At 43.6% G+C, this 19662-nt stretch overlaps 1 protein-coding gene across 1 annotated transcript in view; it reads right to left on the bottom strand.

Moving 5' to 3' along the window:
• The window catches only part of FLT1 (fms related receptor tyrosine kinase 1), a 188198-nt gene extending 175081 nt beyond the window's left edge, over positions 1–13117 (bottom strand). The window contains exon 1 of the mRNA XM_037166857.2: positions 12514–13117. Within this exon, the coding sequence (XP_037022752.2) occupies positions 12514–12577 (64 nt within the window). The 5' untranslated portion in view covers positions 12578–13117. The remainder of the gene's footprint in view (positions 1–12513) is intronic.
• Between the last annotated feature and the right edge of the window lie 6545 nt (positions 13118–19662).

The raw sequence follows: 19662 nt of genomic DNA, 5'->3' as shown, positions 1-19662 counted from the left end.
GGCAAGGATCTACATACAAGATGACTCTATCCAGCAAAGCTATCCTTTAGAATGGAAGGGCAGATAAAGTTCTTTCCCAGATAAGGTAAAGCTAAAGGAGTTCATCGTCACCAAGCCCTTATTATATGAAATCTTAAAGGGACTAATCTTAGAAATTGAAGAAGATAAAAAACTATGAACAATAAAATGACAAAAAACTCCAAACTATCAACCAATGAACCTAAAAGAAAAGACAAACAACAAAAACAAAAACTAAGCAAACAATAGAGCAGGAACAGAATCACAGAAATGGAGATCACATGGAGAGATTTCAGTGGGGAGCAGGAGGGGAGGAATGGAGGTGAAAAGGTACAGGGAATGAGAAGCATTATTGGTAGGCATAACATAGACAGGGAGAGGTCAAGAATGGTATAGGAAAAAGAATTCAAAGAACTTATATGTACAACCCATGGACATGACCTAAGTGGGGGGAATGCTGGGGGATTGGGCGGTGCAGGGTGGAGGGGAGATAAGGGGTGGGGAGAGTTGGGAAAACTGTTAAAAAAAAAGAAAAGAAAAAACAACTCTATTTCTACATTTTAGAATTTTACTATTCCGAAAAAGAGATATACTTGGATATAATATCACTAAGTTTAACGTCCAGTCGAAACAGGCTAAAGTGAAATAGAAATCTCTGAAAATGAACATCCATGTTAATTTCCTGAATGCTAAATGACTTTGTGTGGCAAACACTTGTGTGTGGTGTTTTCCATTTACGAATTTTGAGGTCAGGGAGCGGGGGTGCGTGGCAGGACCACTTTTCATCTGTGCATCAACGATGTGTGTCAGAGATCCCCTAGCACTCAAGAAGCGGTAGGTACACAAAGTCCATTTTAGGGCAATAATGGAGAATAATAAAAAATTAATAATCAATAGGGGAATTATTCAGTCCCTAAGGGTTTTTTCCCTCTGGTTTTAGCAGAATTCTCTATGCAGAAGATTTCAAAACTATAAACATTTCCAAATAACAACAGAGAACAAAAATCTGATCCAGCAGTAGACATTAAGTAGGAGAGTTAAACAGTATTTTCCAAAATGAAAACAATACAATTAATCATAGTCAAAATGCTGTAATAAGGGTTTACATAGCCTTTTAACATTGTTTGCAATCCCCTATAATAGATCCCTGCCTTTCCATTTGTTTACATATATTTTTGGTTTCTCTAATGCCAACTTAGAAAAAGAAAACAAACACTAAAATCAAATAGTATATGTCTCTCTCTTTACAATTTTTATCCAAAGCATATTTCTATTTGATCACTCTCCACTGTTCTCTTAGAATGAAAGAAGAAAAAAAACTCCTTAATAGGTGGCAGGATATGATTTTTTGCAGATTGGATAAATGTGGCCATATCCCAAAAAATGTCCCTCTTCAAGTAATAAACCAAGAAATAAGTAAAATGCTTTTTTCCTCTTCACTGCTTGCAGGTTTGAATACCTGAAAGGAATAATCTGAGGAAGAATAAGAGACCCAAGGAGCAACTACGGGGCCCAAAGAATCATTTCCATTTCTGACAATAGTACCAGGGCTGCCAATCAAACGGAGAGACGGAGGCTGTGGCTGTGGCCATTCCAGACAGAAAGGAACATCTGCAGGCAAATGCTGGAACAGCTAGCTGTCTTTTTCTCAGACACAACAGCTTGTTATTCTAAACCCTGAAAACCAAAGTGATTTTCTTTAATTCATAGATTTTAACATTCAAGGTATGTTGGGGTATATTTTCCACCAACTGGTGGAAAGGGCACTGATTTTAAAATCAAAAACACCTAGATTTGAATCCTAGTCTGATCACTCCATTAAGAGTATGGCCATCCACAAATCATCAAGCTTCCCTAGCTTCCAGGTTTCAGTGCTAGGAAAGCAAAGTTAAAAGTGCACATGCTCATGGCCTGGCCATGTGGCTCAGTTGGTTGGAGCATCATTCAATAATCCAAAAGGTCACAGGTTCAATTCCAGGTCAAGGCACATGCCTGGGTTGCAGGGTCAGTCTCCAGTCAGGGCTTATGCAATGCTGTTATTCTCTCACATCGATGCCTCCCTCCCTCCCTCCCTCCCTCTCTATTTCCCTCTCTCTAACATCAATGAGCATGTCCTCGGGTGAGAATTAGAAAAAACAAAGTGCACGTGCCCAGGAGATGTTTGCTCCACGTTTGTTCCATGCATTCCTCCACCTTCCCCTGGCGTCATGTTTAGTCTGCTCCTGCCCCAATCCAGGCAGCAACTGCCTTCAGGGTCCAGCAACACTTCAGGGTCCTTCCCTGTACTCCAGTTCCACTGAGAAAAGCTCCAGGTCTTTTGGAGATGTGAAAGGTGTGGTAGACACTGGCCTCATAGAAGCAATCTGGTAGCAGGCAGCCCAGCTTTTGAGAGGACCTGTGTGATAAGGCCTTTCTCAGAATCAAAGCACTGCCTGGCCTCTTGTCCCTCTGCTTGAGTTTCAAGTCACTTCTAGGAGAGCAGCGTGGAAGGCCATATCAAATCACATTCTTAGTGCCTTTGGAGATCCTTTTTGACTTGAGTTTTTGGAACAGTCCTTGAATGCCCCCATAAGAAAACCCACATGGTTAACATTGTCTTTATGGAGACTTGACTAGTGTCTGCCACAAGCAGGAGTGGAATCTCCCAAGGCCACTTGAAGCTGGAGCAGCAGTGCTCCTCACATTCTTTGGAGGTGACAAAAGTCCAAGGATAGAATGGTTTGGAATGAGGGAAAACCAGCACACTCTCATCCGTGATCATTTCTTTCTGCCCTTTTCACTTAAGCTGGAAGGTGGGGTGAGAGCAGTGAGGTTTGGAGTCTGACTCAATGGGGACTGAAACAATTTCAGCCTCACTTACCACTTCCGTGATCTAGGAAAAGTATTTCATTGACCTCAGCCTCAGTTTTTTCATACTGAAGAGTACTGTGCTATCTCTTGGGATTGAGTAAGGTAACAAATGTAAATCTAAGTGCCCGACAATCTATCTCCCTTCTTTCTCACCTACAGCATGCAGCCTCACCACATTGTCCAGAAGGTGCTCAACCAGGGGTCCTACGATATAAACCCCAAGAGGTATCTATACTCAGAATCTGAGAGTCAGGGTATGAATAGCCTGACTTATGAATACCATGATACCTCCTCTGCCGGTGTCATGGTATTCATAAGAGGCTAGCCGTGCCAACCTGGCATGGACCTTAATCAAAAGATCTCTGAATGGGAAGCTTTTTCCATTAGACCAGTTGTCTCACTCAAAGGTTCTATGTAGAAGGGCCAAGGCATTATTGACTATTAATATCTTGGCCAAATTCCAACCTAATATCTAGATGGAAAAGAAAGGGCTAAGTACCAAACAGTGGTGTATTAAACATGGCCACGATATTGTGCAGTTCCCCCTCATCAAGAGAGGAACCTATTTCCCCAATCCTTAACTCTGGGTTAGGACCAATCAAATGTGGCAGGAGGGGTGTGGCAGTGGCTCCAAAGTCCAGCCCTCAAAAGGCCTTGAAGATTCCACGGTTGTCCTCTTGGACTGCTCCTGCCTCCACGCAGGCAAAAGACTACATGCAGAGGGAGGCCCAGTGACAGCACACATCAAGGTCCCAGTTGAAATGCCTGGTGACTGCAGCTGCACGAGTGACTTGGGCAAGGCCAGAAGAAAGACCACCCAGCTGGGCGCAGCCCCAAATTTCTAAACCACAGACTCATTCGACAGAGTAAATTCTTCTTTTGGGCACCTGAGTTTGGGGGCAACCTGTTGGGCAGCAATAGAAGACAGACACAAGTGCTGCCATCACTGAGCCCTGCAGAAACAGTGATTCTGTAGTGCATAATGCATATGCCTTTTCCACATTTGAAAATATTAGTGTCCACATGGAACTCACACAGTAAGGGGCCTTCAATGCCCTATAGTGACCCCAGATGTTCTCAGAGAAGGAGAAGCAGCTTGAATGCTTCACGATTCGCAAAAAGTGTCCCAGCGCCATGGTTCTGTACAGAGGCAGCCTAGTTTTGTCTCCGACCAGGCAGTGACTTTTCTCACCAATGGAGACAGAGCACTGGCATATCACAAAAGCCAGTACAACCATACTGCTCCAATAGGTAGAATTCAGCCACCCAAGTCAGGAGAAAAATCCCAGCAAAGGAAATCTCAGCAGAGGCTCAGAGTCAAAGCACTGTGAGGTTTCAGACAGCACTGTGCTGTGGAGGGAGGCAGGGCTGGACCAGGGCATGTGGGTGCCTGGGACATGTCAATATATGGCACCTTTCAAAAAAAAAAAACTTACAAATGTTTTCCAGTATTTATAAAAAGGGAAGGCTGAATGTTCTGTGGTGTAAAAGCAGAGAAAGAGGGCTAATGTCTAGATCAGCAATTCACTTCTGGCTCCTAACTCACACACCCACTGTGCAGTACAGACCCCCTTTCCCCAGAAGGCAATTCTACCACATCTACTGACAGCATGTCCCAAGCACTTTATCCTTGTATCCCTTCAACACACCACTAACACACACTTTTCCTGGCAGAAATTCTTGTAAATATAACAGTTTCCTCAACCTTGTTACAGGTCTACTGATGATTCAGTGCATTTTACAGATTGGCACAGGGCAGGTCCCTGCCAAGCAGCCCTAGGGCAGGGCATCCCAAAGTGTGGTCTCCGGGGCAGATGCATCAGCACTACTTGGGAAGTTGTTAGAAAGGCTAATCCTTGGCCCCACCCCAGACCCACTGAATCGGAAACTCTGGGGTGGGGCCTGCACTCTAGTGTAACAAAGTTTTCCCAGTAATTGGGATGCCTGATAAAACAGGGATTTCTTAACCTCAACCATCCACTGAAATCACCAGGGAGCTTTAAAATCACTGATGTTTTGGTCCCACTTGACCAATTGTGATTCAATTGGTCAGGAGTATGGCAGGGCAAGAAGAGCTTTAAAAAAAAAGCTCTCCAGATGACTCTAATGCAGGGCCAGACTGGAGACCATGGACCTAGATGAGAAGCAAAGGGTTTTATAGACCCTAATGGGCAGAGTAGGTACTAATCAGGGTTTTGTTAAAGGTGGCCTTGAGTTTAACTGGTTTCATGTTTTTATATAATGAAAGCCAAGGCTATTTATTTATATAAGTTTCACTTTACCCCTCTTTTAACAAAAGAATCTGATCATTGCTATAGCTTGGCTTGTGGAAACCACATGATGGGTGGTTTGAAAAGAAATCTATTCATCCTCTACCTTTTAAATAGAAAAATGGAAGACTAAGCTGAGAAAAATGCCCATGAGCACTGCAATAATCTGTGAAAAGATAAAAGCATTTTCCATGATTCGTAATAATGAGACAAGGAAGAATGCAAGTGACAAACACATGAAATTTCAAGCCAGTAAGAAGCACAAAAAGTTTGTTATCAACTACAGCACGACACCATGAGACAGCGATACCCCTTGACAACAAAGATTCTGGAGGAGACACTGGCTAGTTTTTACCACAAAGCAATTTTGTTTTGGAAGCAAATATCTCATAGAATTTTTATTTATGGTTAAAACCTATTTAATTTCATTTTTACTATTTTACACCAAGTCTGTATTTTGTAAAGCCTTAATCTTGCACCCAGGATTTGGTTAACCGTGGTATCTTCAAGACCACACCAATTTGTTTTGATTACAGGTACAAGCTGAGTCTAAGATTGTGTAAAAAGAGTCCAGAAGTAGTACACAGGTGCCATAGCAGACAGCAGGGCACAAGAACAATGTGGGAGCCAGAAGGGGCTTCTGGTTGACCCAGGTCTAGTCCCTTGGTCACACAGATCAACAGTCATCAAAAGATAATGGTGAAGAGGATTTAGACTGTGACATTAGAGCTAAAAATCCCTTAGGGCTTCTCAATTTTAAAAAAATTACTACATTTTTTTGTGGTGACATTGGTTAACAAAATTACATAGGTTTCAAGTATATAGTTTTATAATACATGATCTCTATGTTGCACTGTGTGTTCACCAACAAAAATCAAGTTTTTTTCTGTTACCATGTATTTGACCCCTTCTATCCTTTTCTGCTCCCCTACCCTTTTTTCCCTCTGGTAACCACGGTACTGTTGTCTGTGTGAGTTTTTGTTGGTTTTTCTTATTTGTTCATTTGTTGCTTTCTGTTTTATATCCCATACACAAGGAAAATCATATGGTTGGGTCTTAACATTTTTCCATTGACTCATTTCACTAAGCATGATGTTCTCAAGATCTATCCATGTTGTTGGCATCATTTCATCTCTTCTTAGGGCCGAGCAGTATTCCACTGTGTATATGGACCTCGTCTTTTTTATCCAACCATCTATCAAAGATCACTAAGGTTGTTCCCATGTGTTGGCCAAGTGCTTCTCAATATTTAATGAGCGAACAAAACATCTGGGGACTTTATTAAAATATAGGCTCTGATTCATTAATTTCTCAGTGGATGCTAGACCACAGATCACACTTTGAGAAGCACGTTTTAGAGTATGTTGTAGACACGTGTAAGTGTGGGGCTGGTGGGGGAGGGGGGTGACGGGAGACACCAACCTGAGCCCCAACCATAGGATTCAGATTTTTCAGATCCATGTTTCACACCTACCTAGTAGGATGGTCCTGCCAGGAGCCTGTTTGCATGAATGGTTGAGAAGAACTCATTCTGAGGAAAGAGGAAATCAGGCAGACTAGCCTGGTCTACTGCCTTGAAATCAAAGGCTGCTATTAAAGCAGAGCATTGATACTAAGTGTGGACAGGTCTCTGTTCTTCAAGTTCTGTATCAAAGCCTAGCACCCAAGGACTCAGGGTTGGGTGAGTTCTTCTTGGGTGACTCATAGACTTTACTCAGTCTATGAGAGGATGAGTAAGTCAAAGCATAAAAATCTAAGAGAACTCCTGTCTCTAAAAATTGGGTCAGACACTGCAGAGTAAAGCTAAGTGTTTGGCATCTCACCAATACAGGCTAAGATAGAACTTCTGTATAGACTGAAACCCAGCTCTGGGGGCTCATAGGTCCCAGTGAAGTATGACAAAAAAAGAAGGGATTACAGGAGATAATTATCTCAGGGAGTTGAAGTTCACAGCCAATTTCCTATATCTTAGTCACTCACTGTTGAGGATAAGCATTATTTATTAAGAACAGTTCCTCTAAAGAATCCACTGTAACTGAGGCCAAATGGATAAGCAGAAGCACATTTATATACTGAAATAAATTTATATCTGGCCATGGGAGATTTATTCTTTGAAATGATAGTATGGTTACATCATTCATTCACTCACTCATTCATTCGAACATTTCCTGAGAACATCCATGCCAGGCATCACACTAGGTGCCAGAAACTGAAGGACAGTTAAGACAGGTTTCTCCTCCTCAAAGAGTGAGGGCACAGCCATATTAAGTAGAATGCTAACAATGCAGGTGGGAACTGGAAAAGGGGCGCAGGGAGGGGCTATATATAGGAGGGTGGAGAAACCATTCATTATGTCTGGGGCTATAATGAGGTGCTCATGGAGATGGTTTCTGAGCTGGAATTTGAAGGCCAGGGGAGGAGGAGAGGCACAGGGGGAAGAAGAATCTAGCAGACAAAACTGCATGAACATGGAGCAATGAACATGCAAGGATCATCTAAAAAAAGGGTGAGTAATTCCTTGGACTGGGGTACAGTTTGTATAGCATTGCCCACAAGGAAAAGTAATCTCTGGACCACATCTCTCAGGGTACTACTGGTTAGCCATAATTCTGGTATTCTTAATTCAAACCTCTATGGGCTTTTAAAAAAATGATGAATATTTCATATTAAAAAACAATTCTAGGGTTTAAAAAGAAATTTTAGCACTGTAATAATTTCATTCAACAAGTATTTGAATACCCCTACTCTGCCTGGGGTAGAAGAAATATAAAAATGAAGAAAAATGTTATCTGCAGTACGAACATTGGGTTCTGTTCCTGCATCTGCCATTAGCCAGCTGTTGACCTTGTTTAGCACGGTAATAATTTAATTCAGCAAATATTTGAACATCTCTTCTCTGCCTAGGGTAGAGGGAAAACAAAAATGAAGAAGAAATGTTATCTGTAGTATGAACACTGGGTTCTGTTCCTGCATCTGCCATTAGCCAGCTGTTGAAAAAAAAAAACACTCAACTGCTCCTGGTGGATTTCCTTCTCTCTGAAGTGAGTAGATTCCATCTATGAGGTTCTATCTATCCCACTCTCCCAATGTATGTGTTTATGAAACAAGATCAAATCTCTCAAAAACATCAAGGAGAGGAGCAATAATCAGAAATGGCTTCACCAAGACTGATGGGAAATCCCCAGGAATTCTTGACATCCCCCCACATCCGCCCCAGCAGCAATGCAGGAAATCTAGTCCACTGTCTCCAGCAGACTCAATGGAACCATTTCCTTAATGAAACCCCCCGGTAGTCCCAGATGCTACGCCAGAGACTTTCCTTTCAAGTCCTTCCTCAATTACCCCATTCCTCCCATTTCCTTCCCCTCCATCAATCTGGTATAAAGTCCAGTAATTTAATCAGTAGCATGCACTTTCTAAGCACCCCAGTGTCTGTGGAACCATCAATAATCCTGAAAAACATGTGGCAGGAGATCTTGTCTTTTCCAATCAGCTCACCAGTATGCTAAGGCCAATGGAACAGAATGGATTCCTTCATTTTAATAGATTGGTTAAACCTATGCAACAGATGCTTTAAACCATTCCTAATAATGTATTTTACTTTAAATATATATTTCTAAATATATATATGATGTTGGGTGTTATTTCAGATGTCCTTTCTCCCCTATCCACAATGACGAAGTACATGTTCTGAAAAATTATAGCATGTATTTGCTATCCAACAAACTCCTGACCCAACTGAACCAAGAATCTAACTTCTGCAAGCTTTGCATTTCATACCCAAGTGCTGAGAGCTTCCCTCACTTTCTCTCCATTCTTATGCCCACTCACATTGAACTCTCACCTTAAAGCAGCACCACAGAAGCTACTGCTCTGTTATTTGTTCTTACTTTGCAGAACTTCCCTGTGCAGAGTTAATACCAGCCATAACTTTGCAATAGGCTGGATAACCTTCCTCAAAGATATGCCATTTTTTTGGTCAATAGAAAACCACTTTTTTTTTTTTTACAACATACCATTTTCAACTTCTATAGTCTGTATATTCAAAGTAGATTTAGAATGACTCAATAGTTTTTGGCAAGGAGAACAAAGTGATTATTTTGTTTGTTCTAAAAAATCATGTAAAATAGAGGCTTAGTATCCTCATTGAATTTTAAACTTCTTTTAGAATAAAGTGAGCATTAATAATAATAATAAAAAATGCATATGGGTTTAAAATGACTGGCATCCTTAGCACAGATAATGTAACTAGAGTTATAAAGTAAAGTCTACTTTCTAGAGTTACACATTCTGCTAGAAAAAAACAGAAAGCCCAAGATAATGATTACTACTGGTTTGGGCATACTCTAACAGCTTAGCTCTTGCAGCCCACTAAAGACCAAGTTAATTGGTTGGTCAGGTGCATTCACTAGGGAAAAAGACAATACAGCGTGATTATTGATAACAGGGAAAGCCCTGTTCATCCTCCCAGCCTCAACTCTGGCATCAAAGCATTTACTATCCATCCTACATGCAAATGTAGGTAAGGGAAGAAGAATAAGACACATTGCGCTCAGCCTATTTCTCGGAGTCACTCATTAAATTTTAGAGTTGGGAAAGGGTCTTAGAAAAAATCATCTAACTTCCAAATTTTACATATGAAAATAGAAAAGCCACTTAGATTACACTAGAAAAGAAACTGGATAGCCTTTTATAGAATTTTCAAGAGAGAAATAAACACTTCAATAATTATAAACAAATAAGGTAAAAATATTCAAGAACTAGAGTGGGTGACTACCTACAATTCACCTGCAACATGATCTATCAGTTGGAAAACTAAGTGAATCACCAAACGTGCTATAAATAATTAACATTTTCAATATGCAATTTAGAAAAACACATCAAAAAAGGAACAACTGCATAAACCTTGGGGAAACAACAAAAATAGTTATGTCAAATTAGCTTTATTATGAGATTTATTACATTCAATTTGGAAATGTGTATTGTTTTCATGTACATTTTGATTTAACTTTGTTATTAATGTAGACTTCCCTCACAAAATCCACAAGGGAAGAATTTCCAGTTAGTTACAGCAAATTGTAAGTGTTAGCTGCTCAAAAACTCAAGAAGAACGGGGCCATAAAAAAAATAGTCTGTTGCTTTAATCAAGGGTGTGGTGACTTAAAAGTAAGAAAATAGCACATTGAGTGGAGTTAAAGGAAGACTGGTATCCCTTTTAAGAAAAAGACATTGCAATACTGAGGACTTGAAAATATCTGAATTCTTGGCATCTTTTTATTTTCCAGGATATTTGGAAGAAGGTAAATACACTCTGGGGGGAAATGCATTACCTTTCTGTACTGCCGAGCCTCTGGTTATTTTACCCTCCAGGTGCCTCTGCACATCGCTCACAAACAGTGATAATAACTGATAAGTGCACAAAGGCTCTAGAGTACCGGAAGGGGTGCAGACCAGGCCCACGAGGGGTGCAAGTAGACTCCTGATAAACACATCTGTCAGAAACTGGGTCCCTACAGGACCCTCTCCCAAGAGCTGCAGCCCTTCAGTTCAGTCTGAAAATCCTGATTTGGTTCAGAAAGCCCGTAGGAACGATTCCACTCTGAGATGTCTGTTAGCCAGACAGAGAAGCCTGTAGTCTGGGAAGGCAGGCTTCGCAAATACAAACCCCAAAGGCTGACAGAACATCCCTTAAAGAACCCCAGCAGATAAAGGGGTTCTCACTCCTTTACATATGTAAATTATTTAACCACAAAAGAGTTCCAAGATTCTTGCCCCGTTTAAGTAAAATCAAATCTAAGAGGAATCACAAGGGGATCTCACAGGTTTCTGAAAACCTCCACTGATCTAAGTGGCTCCTAATCAGGAAGAGAACTACGCTTCACTAGTCAACCACAGTTTCGAAACAAAGATAAAGATATAACTGTGGGAAGCAGAAATCCCAATACAAGATACACTCTTCCCTCCAATTTTTGGATTCACAATGATTACCTTGATTTACCTTTACATAATAGACAGACGAACGTCATCAAGTTATTTAGATGCTCCAAGCAATTGCTTCAAAATAAATCACTTTTCGAAACTAAAGAAATGTGTTTTTGAATTAGAACAGCAATATTTCAAATTCATACAGTTATTTGGCAACTTTTTCCAAGTTACAGCGCGGTTCTCAGACATTATTACTGCGCCTTGCCTCTCGGGTCAATGGTTTCACCAATCTAATTGGAACTATTGGCTTGTTATTTAAAAACTGACGGTCTAATTAGTCTTCCCACTGAGAAAGAATATTTAACTGTTACAGCCTTTGGGGTTCAACAAGCATTTTTTAAAAATAAGCTGAACTCTGCTGACTTTACTCGAATAATTGCTGTCGCTTATTTGATGTGACTGCCTTCTGCCCGGAGGGACTGAACCCAGGGCTGGGCCGCCCGGCCGCACTGCGCAGACTCCGGATCCCAGCCCCTACATCCCCCGAGGCTCTGACACCTGGCTGGGGCGGCCTGCACCCCGACAGAGGTGTGACCTCCTGGCCTCCACGCTTCCACCGCCAGTTTCCCTAACCCCCCGCAAAGGGGTAGTTCTCGCCCGTTGCTCAAATCGCATCTTTTGGTCCAAACGGTCCGCCCTTTCTTCTCTAGGAATTTAAAGGCTAGGCTTACAATTCCGAAACTTAACGGTATTTGGGTTCTGGACTGCCCTAGTCAGTCAGGTTCACTCAAGTGGCCGACCTGAGCGGACTCGGGCTGGACTGGTGGAAAGGGTCCCACCAGTCCGGGTGGCTGTGCGCAGCGCGCTCCGGCCTCGTGCTCGGCAACCGGCGGGAGGAGTGGACACTTGCAGAACGTTCCGTGCACAGTCGGGCTCAGGGGGGCCCACGTGGGTTAGAGGGCACCAGCTCTCGCCATCTCCGGAGATCTGTCTGCTCCCGGCAAGCACACCACCGCCTCCGAAAGCCCTCCTCTCCTAGAGGCGCGACGTCGTGGCCCGTGCCAACCTCGCCGCCGTCGGGCTTCAGCGCAGCCCCCGGGCGGCCTCGCGGGCGTTCTGGGAGCCGCGGCGCGGGGCTCTAGAGGGTCCTGCGCACCGGCCGCCAGCGAGGTCTGGGTGCGTGGCGCTCCCAGAGCCCGGAACCAGGTGGAGAGGATGAGCGACTCCAGCGGCCAAGGAACAGCTCCGGTGCCATCCAGGGTGGCGATGCCCTCGGGCCCGCCAGCTGCATTCCGAGGCGAGCCTGGACCGCCCCGCGGAGGAGAAAGGCGCCACGACCCCAGGCGTGCGCAGGGAGACTCGGGTCCCAGGTTCCCACCGAGGCTCGCGTGCCCTGGGCCCCCCACACTGTGCCCCCTGCCTGCCTATCGCGGCACCGGCCGCGCCTCACCTGAGAGAAGCAGACCGCCGAGCAGCACGTACAGCAGGACTCCGGTGTCCCAGCAGTTGACCATGGTGAGCGCGACGCGGCCTGTCTGCCTGGTGTCCGCGCTCCCGGCGGCCGCCCGGGCTTGTCTGCACCCACTCCGCCGCCGACCGCGCACTCCGGCCCCGCGTCTCAGCGCCCCTCTCCGCGGTTCCAGCCAGGCAGGCAGCCACTTGACGGGTAATCCTCGCAGCCCAGCGTCCTTGCCACTGCGCTTCAGTCCCAGAGCCGGCTCTCGGCCGCCGCCGCCGCCGCCGCCGGGGAGGAGTCGCGAGAAGTGTCTGCCCGGCGCGCTCCCAGCGTCTTAGCGGACCGCGATGAAGAGGAGCGGAGGGCGGGGGCCATTTATAACCTTTCCCCTGCCCACTTCCTACCCCGGCACCTCCTTCCAGTGACGTCAAGGGGTCCCCCACCCCTTATCCGCCTCCCCACCTACCCTCTTCCTCCGGGACCTGATTCCCTACCGCTGCGAAGAGGGGCGGGGGCCGCCAGGCGTGGGGGAACGGGGCCGAGCGCGCGCGTGGGGAGGCGCCGACGGCTTGGCCCGGGAGCACGGCCGGGGCAGGTTCTGGGTCCTCGTTCCGGACCCTATAGTCCGCGTGCCCTACTGTCTTCAGAGCTCTGGAAATCTTGGCAGGCTCCTTCCGTCCGGCTTACTCAGTCCTGGGTGCCGCCAGCAGCTGGTCAGGGTGCAGGAATGGAGCTCCACCGCCCGCCCCCGGGGCGGAAAGTCCGATCCACGGGAAGCTGGCCGTGGTGTCCTTGGCACCAAAGAGTAAGGCGCAGTCCGGCTCCCCCCTCCCTTCCTTACTCTTTTTCTTGTCCAGCCACCCCTCCACCCCCGAACCCCCTGACTGTCCCCAGATGTCGGAAGGCGCCGGAAACCTTCGGCACCTGACAGTGGGTTGGGAGAACCGGAGAGCACCGGACGCTTGCCTGGCACCTTCGGGAAGACAGTGGACCCGCTCCGGTCCCTAGAGAGTGCAGTGCGTCTGTCTTTTTCGGTCGCAGATGCAGCAGCCCAAGTCAAGTCCTAAGTCGCTTCCTAGAAGCAAAACAAGAAATAGCATCAAGATACCTTTTTCAAAGCTGAGGCGTGAAACTGCTCCTGCAAGTTGTAAGGGCCGGGCACTTGAACTTTATTTCCTAAATTCTCGGAAAAGAAAAAAAAAATCCTTCTGATAGCAGCTAGCTACTTAAGATAAGTGAGTGACTTTGCTGGTCTTCGAACAAAACGCGGTGAAATTAACTTGAGGCACTAGATCGTTTGCTATGTGGCACGGATTCCTCAATTTCGTCTCCATTGCCTCAAAGGCTGAAAGCGTCCTGGGCTGCACGGAGCAGTGCAACCATGTCCCTGTAAACACCGCCGCTTTGGAAAATTGCTCTTCTGGAACCTGCCAGATGGTCCTGATAAAAGGAACTGTGATTGCCCCTGAACCGGGCCGGCGGCACCTCCTGAGGGCCGGGACTACCACCCCGCCTGGGAAAGGTGGGCAACCCGAACTTGCCACGCCTCTGGGCGGTGGAGCAAGCACCGGTCTCTGTCACCAGCCGACGGACGCAGGAAGCGCTCGTCGGAGCACCTGGCGCCGACCGAGCCACAGTCCCTTTTGCTTCAAAGGGAAGCAAGACAGCGCGCAGCCATCGCTCGCCCGCCGGCTTCACCATCCTTTCCCAGTGCTCCTCGCCACACTCTCCCAAGCCTGGTTCCTTCCAAAACCACAGGCTCACTCAGCGTACAGTTGTCAAACACAGATCGCTGGGCTGGAAGCTGACAGCGGACCCTTCTTGCAACTGGTCCGACACGGTCTGGAACACACCCGGAGAGCCGAACTTTAGAGCTATTTGTCAGTTTCCACTTTCTCCCACAGGCAGTCCGTCAGCATTGCCCTTCTGCCACTTCACGGGGACCAGGCACTGTGTTTGAGCCAAAGACGCTGTGACGGGAAGGGCTCATCTCCGTCTTCTAAGGGGTTTAGGATCCGCAAAGGGGCGGGGGCCACACAGTGCTAAGATCATATAGGGCTGAGCTGGCTTGGGTTTGCCACCCGCACAGAGAAGAGGTGGTCTGTCCCAAGGACTCAGGGAAGGCACTTAGCTGACTCTGGGGGAAAGTGGTCTATAGGACGACCTACCAAAGTTTAGTACAACTTTTCAAAGCAATTTGATTTTTTTTTTTAACTAAAAAAATCAAACACGCAGGGAGAAAACTCTCGAAATAGCTGCTGTCAGAAATGAATCTGCGCGGACTTTCTTTGTAAAGCCAGGACAGCTGAAAGAGCCTTCCTAATGCAACAGGTCGATTGGTCAGCAATGCTAATATATTGCTTACTTATTTAAGGTTAAGAGTCATGGTTGAGTCTCACTTTTTTTACACCCAAATCATTCTGCATTGAATGGTCGGTTCTCCACAAATTCCCCAACTATTCTTTGGAAATGTAGCAGGCTTTTAATGAGAGCCAGCAATTTCTTAACTCTTTCTTCTTTTGTTAGTCACTTAAGGTTCCTCATGAAGAATTCAGGATGCTACAGGTTGTCACAAGGCTTTGTTCGTGATTTTATTTTATGCTTAGATGAATTTTAGCATTGAGATAAATGACTATCTAAGCTGAAATGATGAGAAATTAAGGTATAGCTCTCAGCTCTTCCCCCAAAGAGACATAATATTTGAATGAGAATGGGCTACAGTCCTTCCCAACTAACTCACTAAGGAAGAGGTTTTATAGATAATAGTGATGGAAAAGATCAATTTCAACATGCCTGGTGGGTATAAAAAGCTATTGAAGTGGACTATCTGCTTACTTCCTGCTCAAGTACAAAAGAACATTTCATCTCCTGCAAAACCAGACACTCTCTCTTGTTATCAGGTATAAACATTCTCTTGAGGATTCTTTCTAGTCCCCATTCAGAGGCATGCCAACGGCTTTAAAGTCCAAGACTGAAAAACAGCGTGAAAGCATCAGGGTGGGAGACAGGAGGAAACCCAGGCCCTCATCTTCCTGTTGCAGACCAAGGGTGGAGCGGGCTCAGCTTGCAGTTGCTGGGGCTCAGTCAGGAATCTCATCCCCCATGGGCTAGGTAGCTCCAGACCAAAGGAAAAAAACCACATTCTGTGGCTACACACTACATAGCATAAATATGTATGGTTGACCACAAGGACCAAATGATCTTATAAAACCTGTTTTGTTGTGAAAAATACCTCACGGTATGTATCCACTTGACAGTTCAGGCTCCTTGGTCTAAGAAGAACACTCACAAACCTTAGGTTGCTAGTTCTACTGATAGAGTTCCTTAGGGGCCATCTCCTTTAGGCTCCAGAAGCCCCATTCTGTTTCTGACTACCTGCTCCTCACGTAGATTAGTGCTGCTGCTACTTATCTCATTTCGATTTATGCAGGGTTTCAGCTTCTTTTTGAGTCTGTGTGTCCCAGCTCAGGACTGATCCCTGTATCTCCTGATACTCCCCAGGGGCTGTGGCATAGTTATAATACTTCTGCAACCTAAGCTCAAAGGGAACTTTCCTGTTGGCTAATTCAGTCGCTGTATTCTTAGGAGAACGTACTCCAGGTAACACCCATGAGGCTGTTTCACAAGGGCTGTGATCTGGCTATGGTTGCACAGCCCTAGCTTGGGCAATTCAAACTGCAGACCCTTATACACACTCTTATTTAACTTCTTATTTAACTTAGTCCATCTTGCTGGCATGCTGAAATCTTTCCGCTCTCCAGTCCTGCCACCCAGTGCATTTCCTGTATCTTCTGCTTCAAATCATCAACAAATAGGATGAACGTGCCTTCTGGATCATCACCAAAATGCTTAATGAGGCCAGAGCTGAATGAATGAATGAATGGACTTGAACAGGTTGAATAAACCAAAGTACTTGTATCGTTATCTCTAGGTGTATGTCAATCGAAGCTTCATGTTAACTTGTTACTATTTAGGATTGACAGTATTCAGGAATACTTGATGGTCTGAGCAAGAGGTAGTAAGACAGATAAGTTTTAGTCAAGTTATCCGAAGAAATTTTTTTAAAAGTCCGGAATCAAGTCATTAGAGAAGATTGGGTCAGGAGAAAGGCAAAACAGAGAGGGGACTAAATACTAAAGAAAAAGTAGTTGGCTAAGGAAACATATATATGGGTCACCTAATCATTATAATTAACAATTTTGCCAAAGGTTAATTTTATCTTAGCATGTAACTATTAGCTATTGACTTTTTATCTTATTTAAAAATATTATATTATTTTAATTAGAAAACATTTAGACAGATGAGAAGGTAGAGAGAAGGCTGGAGGATGTAATAATTGAATCATTTTGATATAATTACCATGATCACTTTGGTATGTTTCATGATAGTCTTCTTCACAAAGAATACTCTTATTTTTCCATGTTTCTATGTAGCTTTCATAATTATTATATTTAATAGCTGCAAAATATTATCATACTGCTGGGCATTTCAATTTTATCCTTACAAATAATTCCAAAATTAATTGAATTTGATGCTGGAATGCTTTTTAGTCAGTTAGTTACACATACTTTTATTCCCCTCCTCCCTCCCAAGCCTCTTTCATCCATATACATACACACATATATGCACACATCAATGTTCTTGCTTCACTTGAACCCTTAACCTGTTTTGTCAAACAGAGACCTGGCTGAACAATCAGAAGGAAAAGGATCTTGTCATGGTGCACAATCCAGAAAATGTATTCTTTCTGTTGGTTAAGATTTTTATGCACAGATCCCTTACACAATCATGGGCCACTCTTGTTGAAAATAGTAGCATGAAAGACATGATTACTGTCCTAGAAGGCCTTCCAGTTTATTTGAGATGGCCAGGTTTACATAAAACCTTGGGAAATGATTCTACTGCAATTAAAAGCAACAAGACACAGTTATGAGTATAAAATTATTAATTACTAAACTTATAAATGATTTTGAGGTTAGCAACAGATTAATATCAGCAGAGGAGAGAGAATTCTGAAAAGAAGGCAAAAATAGTAAAACCAGTGAGGGCAGGGAAGTGTGAGAGTTGGGGCCAGTAGAGGAGGCAGGTGACAGGGAACAGGAGGGTTAAATTCAAATAGGCAAGGGCCCTTGAGGGCCCTTGAAGACTTGGTAGATAAAGTTAGTGTGCTTAATCTAGCTAGTATTAGTAAGGGATGGTTTAAAGTGGCTAGAGTAACATATGGGGGATTAAAGACGAGTGAGACTGAAAGGAAAATAATAAATCATTAAGTAAATCTATGAAGAAACAAACTATTAGGAGGAGAGAGGATAGAGCTGGAACAGTGATGAGAAGGAGCTCTGGTTAGTAGTTCAGAGAAGGGATGGAGAGAGAGATTCACTTGGAGGTCCAGTGAGGGAGAAGGAGCCAGATTATATATATATATATAATATATAATAATATATAATAATATATAATAATATATATTATATAATAGTATAATACATTATATAATATATAATATATATTATATAATATATAATAGTATAATATATATTATATTATATATAATATATATAATATATATAAAATCTGAGTTCTGTATAATGGTTTGGCTATTACTAGGGAGCTTATTAAAAGCCATGAATTTAATTCCCACATCTGAGTGAGTAGGGGTGCCCAGTGGAGTCCTCCTTCTTCAGCCTTCCTTCTTCAGAATTTCCCCTGAATGCAGACACAGCCCCAGGGCAGGTCTCCTGGCAGTTTCAATGGAAGACCATCCCTTTCCTTCCTGCACCTCTTCCAGGCTCCTCCCAGATGTACTTTTCAAGTGTATCAGCAACAGCAGAAGTTGGAGAAGGCCAGCAACTGTCTGTCTCCAACTGCAGACCAGTCTGAGTCAGAAAATAGATGTGTGGACCTGGAACTTTCTAAGTCACCATCAGATGCAAAATCTGGCAAAAAGGGCATTTATATGACAGTTAGGTCCCCAAGCTCACCTAACTTTACCACGGATGGAAGAACTGAGTATCAGTGGCCTTAGGTTTACTCTGTTGAAAAAATAGTGCATAAAATCAAGTTCTAGCTAAATGGAGAGCATTGCTTCTAATTATGACTTGAAAGGCAAAACATCATAAGATGTTTTCTCCTCATTTTTGGACTGCTAAGTCATTTTGTTTCTATAATTTTATAATAAAAATTTCATCAGAACACTTGTATAAAAAGTCACAATCACTATTTCTGAATTTGGGGGTACAACTATTAATCCACATTAGAGAAAACAAGTTAATGTCAAGATATGACAAATTTTATTTCTGAAGCACCAAGTCAAACATTACTATGGTTTTCCTTGCTGAAATTTAAAACCCAGCCAAATAATAGTTGATTATTTATGTAAAATTCCCTTTCTTCACATCCTGAAGGAGGCATAGGTAAAGTGACAAAATGCCTGAGATTTGCTTCAAAAGTGTACAAAAGGAGTAAAGTTGAGACAAGATATGTCATAAGTCATAATGGTGAAGCTGGATCATGGGTATATTATACACACACATGCACACACATGGTCTTATGTGTAGGTTTAAAATGTTTTCTTGCTAAAACATGCTTTTCTTTTCTAGTCGGAAGTTGAAAATGCAAAACTATCAGCCCAAAGTAAATTTTAGGATCTGAGCCTAGAAAAAAATACATCTGGAGAGAAAAGGGGGACAGTGATCATACCTGGTGACCAGAGCTTTGGCTCTGAATGATGGTCGTGAGGACACATGTCCTTCCCACAAGTTTGCAGCAAATCCACAGTGGGTTGATGAAGAAGTATGAATAGGTACTAAAGCAACTGCACAGAGAAGCAACTTATGGTTTGAAAAGTCCACTTCATTTGACAAGTACTGCCGTGCTAAGATATAACACAGATGTGTAGAGATAAAATCAAGAAGAAAAAAGAAGAAAACGGAAGAAAAAAATAGGAGAGCTTTTTAAAAGGAGAATCAAGAAAAATACATCTCTGCAAAGAGGGGGAAGTATGCAAGCTTTGAAAGTTGTTTTTTCTCTCCATCATATTTATTTAAAAATTGTGGGTGGTGATCATTGTGTAAAGGATATAAAACAGGTAAAAGGATAGAAACCCATGCTTAATTATCTAGTGATATTATTTTTAAAGGATTTTAA

The sequence above is a fragment of the Artibeus jamaicensis genome, unplaced genomic scaffold, assembly GCF_021234435.1.
Source record: "Artibeus jamaicensis isolate MK-2021 breed Jamaican fruit bat unplaced genomic scaffold, CSHL_Jam_final contig_793, whole genome shotgun sequence".
NCBI classification, from domain to species: Eukaryota; Metazoa; Chordata; class Mammalia; order Chiroptera; family Phyllostomidae; genus Artibeus; species Artibeus jamaicensis.
Note: the sequence above shows the minus strand (reverse complement) of the source record. Positions and strands in the feature narration are given on the sequence as shown.